General features: G+C 41.6%; 1 protein-coding gene across 1 annotated transcript; it reads right to left on the bottom strand.

The window, feature by feature from the left end:
• Positions 1–1,418: 1,418 nt before the first annotated feature.
• LOC104267139 (kelch-like protein 23) lies at positions 1,419–5,145 on the bottom strand (the record flags this gene model as incomplete). The annotated part of the gene is made up of 3 exons (XM_009868102.1): positions 1,419–1,729; positions 2,295–2,447; positions 3,948–5,145. Coding segments are annotated over 3 exons (1,662 nt in total), but the record flags the coding sequence as incomplete, so codon positions are not given.
• Positions 5,146–5,148: the final 3 nt, after the last annotated feature.

Genomic DNA, 5,148 nt, shown 5'->3' with positions numbered 1-5,148 from the left:
GTGGCCGGCCCAGCCCTAACCCACGACACATTTCAAACAGCATCATTCCTCATACCTCTTTACAGCCCAGAGTTTTTAAACAAATAAGACTGAATCCTTAAACAGCTCTCGGTGGGACAGATAAGGAAGCAAAATACTGAACCCACGCACTCATGAGTTTCTGACATAGTAAGGCGACACACAAAGACTTCTGGAACTATATACACCACAGAACCTAACATCAAAGCTCAGAGTTGAGTGCCGCCTTCTGCCAGCAGTCAAATGCAAGTGAGAAATAGCATAAAAATGTGAAAGAACAAAAAAAATGTTGAAAATGTTTGCAATCAAGAAAAAGAAATATAAACTCAGCGCTTACCTGCTTGGAAAGCTCTTTTCATCATATCTGATAAATCAAATAAACCCAAAATTCCATTTTTGGTGGCAGTGCTGGTGTAGTTAATTCCCACCACGCCCCACTGCAGCCCTGTCTCATCCCTGCCCCTCATGCCACTGTCTAACAGCTGTTTCTGCAGTCATTTTGTAAGCTGTCACTTTTACTGAAGTCACAGTTTAGCAGTTTTCTAAAAGACTGAATGGCACTGAACGAAATAGAGAAGTTTGTATCTTAGGGGGATGTTAGCCACTTTCCAGTCTCCCTCCTTTCCTCCTTCCATTCCACAAAGACACACACCTTAAATTTTATTAAAATAAATACCTACCACAGTAAGGCTTTTCTCTGAAAAAAATAAAATAAAATCAGTGATATCTGTGCACCAGCCAAAGAACCCATTGCAAAGTCATGCAGAGTCTTTTTTTATTTCTTACAGGCCTTGTCAATGTGAGAACGACAAAGTGAGCACTTTTCTCAAACTGCTTTGTACTGCAGAGCACTGTTCTCCCGGAAAACTAGTGCACACTTTCGGCTTGTGCTCTGGGGCATGACAGTCCTTCCCCTCATTCCCAGTCTGTGCTCTCCTCTGCTCTGGCATTTGAAGGTAGAATTAGGTAACTGCTCATGATTTCTGGATGTGATAACCTAGTTATCCAAGTGCTATTGCTCTACATGCACCACAGGCTTAGCCTATCACAATGCACCATTTTTAGAGCTGCCTTTGGAGTATCAAAGATTTCAGCGCAGTAGTCCACAGAAATGCAGAGTGTTTGGTTTGGCTTTACTCACCTTAGCACCAGATCATAGCTCCACCCCATGACTAACAAAAACAAAATTTGTTTTTCACAGTAGTTTCCATATAGCTGCACAAAGAATCTTGTTACCAAATTTATATTTCTGAATTGTTCAAAATAAAGAAAAATTATCCCTAGCTTTTAATGACGTGTGCTAAGAGATTGTATTAGACATCTCATTCATGAGGTAATTGGTACGATTATGAATACTGCATCTGCTGTTTTCTATAACAGCAATATGAAAAATGAAACGTTTACACATTATACACACAGGCACAGCCATGTGACCGCATAGCGCTGGGCAGATTACCTACTGCTTCCCATTTATTCAGTTCAGGGTTGTATTTCTCAATACTCTGCAGATACGTTCCTTTTGAATAGGAATATCCTCCTGTTACATAGATGCATCCGTTCATAACCACTGCACCACACTCCATCCTTCTCTCCATCATGTGAGCCATCTGCTTCCACTCATTTTGCTCTGGGTCATAGCAGTCCGTGATCGTGGTCTGTCCACCCACAAGATAGATCTTGTTTTGTAACGTAATTGAACACAATCCATATTCTTCAGGAAGAAAGGAACATAGGTCAGCTCAGCATGATCACGTTAACTTAAACTGCAACTACATGACAAACATTGGGCGCCACTGAGGGCAGCTGAGTTTCTTCACTGAGCTAAGAAGACACCGCAGGATTCTGCTACGCTTGGTAAAAGCAAGTTCAAGGCACTCCAGAGGACACAGACATGAGCACCAGTACTTAATGAGAACTGCTTCAAAAACTTGCTGTTACCAAAAGTTGAACATAAAGAAAACCCTTTTAAAATGCACATAAATTATTTTTGCCAAATGCAGATAAATTTTACAGAAAGTTACTGTAGTGTCTTATTTAATAGAATGGAGCCATTCCTTAGTTCAATATTTATACAGTGATTTCTAGAGAACACATGCCTGAAGGTCTTCTCCTCTCAGAATCTGGAAATGGGAGATGATCCCTCTCTGGCCTTTGCTGCCCTACAGGCATTGCTCCTTTCATTAGGAGCAGGGCAGAAACTCTTAAGAGGGCTTAAAGACTCCCAGATACAAGTAATCAAATCAATCTCTATCCTCCTTATGGAAACCATTGGTTACCTGGATGTGGACTTGTGGTGACTATACTCCACTCATTGCTACCTGAATGGTATCTCTGGATTTTATCATAGGTGCAGCTTCCCCTGTACCCGTAGTGACCTCCGGTTACGTAGATGACTTCATGGAGGACACAGGCGGTGGCATTTCCAACACCTGTGCACAGTGCAAAAGTCAGAGCACACTGTCAGACTACAACAAACAACCACGGCCGCTTCCATCCATAATCTCATTTCGAATGACTTGTTAATTAATATTTTAGGGTGAAATTATGCTTGCAAGTATTTAACTGAATGTAAAATTAAAACAGACTTGTCAGGACACCTTATCAGGGTAAGTCAAGAGAGATTAAGTAAAACTGCAGTAACCAATATAGATTGCCTATAATACAGTCACACAATATTTAACAGAATTTTTATGCAGTAATTAAAGACACATTGTCCCATTGGTTTTGGAATAGGGAATTTTAATATTTCACTAAGTTAAAGAGATTTTTAAAAGTCACTCAAATGGCAAGGACACAGACTCTGGGAGTTGAGATCATTCAGTGTCTCAGGGTATCTTTTCTGATACTTTAGTTTTTCTCACGGTATTATGAATTATGCTGTTGTGCAAACAAGGACACAAATAGAATGCAGCCATGTTAACTCGGTCTCTAGGAGAATGAAACAAAATAAAACAAGGGATCTGGCAAGATAAAACAGACTAAAATTAGAAAATCAGTGTGGTTTTTTAAGCATCTAAGTTTCCCATAGAAAATGGGGCAAAAGAACTGTGCAGAATGTGTAACTGCTCATAGTATTAGCAGAGCAATTCTGATTTTAAAGGAATAAAAACAGAATACCAGCAATGTTTGTAGAAAATATACCAACAATGAAGAGACTTGAAGGAGCATGGTAAATATTTTTTCCTATTACAGATACTTCCAAAATCTCTCATGTATGTAGAAAAATGCTATGTTGCATCAACTTACAGCAAAATTTTATAATTAATTGTAAATAGTTGCATTAACTCATGAAAATGTATCATAAAATGTATAATTGTTTATACACCGTATAACAAAATAATACCCTTCAGTTAGGCTGTGATCCAAATTCATATACTTTTAATATATTGCTATTTTGGCTCCTAGAAACAGGTATTGGTGCTTTTCATTATGCGGACACTAAAGTTTAAACGAAGGATCCAGATCAGATGATACGCTGAAATATGAAGAAATTGCATGCAAGAGGTTGGAAATGAAGATGACACCTTTATAAATGATTGCACAGAAAATCTTAGTAATCAGGTCCTATATTAAAACAATAAAATCCCTTTATTGGAGCTTGCTCTTTCACCAGCCACTGAATGGGTTCTAGTCCCACGTAGTTTTCTTATTTCTTTCTAATTTCAATAGAAACTTTACTCTTGAAAGAAGGCAAAATTAAACTGAGACTACCACTTGCTTTTCCACCCTAGTGTTCTGTGGCACAGCCCAGCATCCCATTTGGATGTTTGCAGTTGTTTGGCCACTAAAGACCTGAACCAAAGCCCACCAACATTCCCAAGGACTTCACCAGAATTTGGATCAAATCCTAAACGTGTCCCCAGCACCCAGAAGCGAAAAACACAAACGCACTGACATTTGAGGCAGATGCCATACAAAAGCTTACCTACCTTTGATCATGTTTGCAATCGGAAGCCATTTCTTTTTTAAAGGATCATAGAACTCAGCTTCTTGCACTGGAGCTCCCTTCCGGTAACCACCCAGCGCATAGATGCAGCCACTTAAAGAAACTGCGCAGTGGTAATACCTCGCGTCAAGCATGGGGCAGCCTTCTGTCCACTCATCTCTCTCACTGTTGTATATCCACACCGTGTCAAGGGCTTCAATGCTCTCTGTTCTATAACCACCTGTCACATATATGTCCGGTCCCAAGCTAGTGACCCCATAGCTCTCTCTGGTGTGCTCCGGCATCTCTGTTCCCTGGACCCAGGTGTTGGTTAAAGGATCCCAAACATGCACTTCTGATAAGGGATGCCAATAATATCCGCCGATCACATACATGGCTGCCGTGGGTCTTCTGGAAAGACCTTTGGGATTGGGGTTCAGGGCACTGTATATAAGTGACCTTATCTTATTCTCATTCAGTCGACATTTTTTTTGTAGGCTTAAAGCTGACCTCAAATACATGTTATCTAAGTTTACTTTGACGCAGCTCAGCAGTTCACAGATGTCTTCGATTCTCTCTTCCACATCGTGCGCAACCCACGTAACGACAGCTTCAACGGCTGCCTCTTCTTTCCAAATGTTGAGATTCTCTCTGGAGAGGATATAAGAGAGCTTCTCTTTGCCAATGTCCAGAAACTCTTCCTGCTTGCACACTTCTTCAAATTTCCATAGCAATATCCTCCTGGACTCTTTTTCTAGCTCTGAGCAGTCATGATATTCGGCAAAGGAGTGCATCCCTATGCAGTTGTCAGTGTCTAAGTGCCTCACCAGAAACTGCTCGCAGGCTTTCTTTACTGACACGAACTGAAGGTGGTCCGCAGCCTGGAGCAAGCTTTGGACATTGGTCTTTGTTATCTGGATCTGTGATGTGTATACATAATTCACGAGGGCTTCCAGCACGGCATGGCTGAGCCCGGGGAGCCTGATCTGGTTTTTGGATTTCTCTTTCATATCGGCTGTGAACATGGCTTTAAAATAACTGCGGCAAGCCGCTAAGGCGGCTCTGTGGCAGTGGAAGATGACCCCCGAGGCGCACTGCAGGGTGATGTCGGTGAACAGGCCGTCCAGGTAGAACGCCCGGAACGCCTCCAGGAAAGCGGCGGGGTGCGCGGGGTCCCGGTACAGGTACGCGTACTCCTCCGGCCC

This window comes from Apaloderma vittatum, unplaced genomic scaffold, assembly GCF_000703405.1.
Source record: "Apaloderma vittatum isolate BGI_N311 unplaced genomic scaffold, ASM70340v1 scaffold36564, whole genome shotgun sequence".
Lineage (NCBI taxonomy): Eukaryota > Metazoa > Chordata > Aves > Trogoniformes > Trogonidae > Apaloderma > Apaloderma vittatum.
Note: the sequence above shows the minus strand (reverse complement) of the source record. Positions and strands in the feature narration are given on the sequence as shown.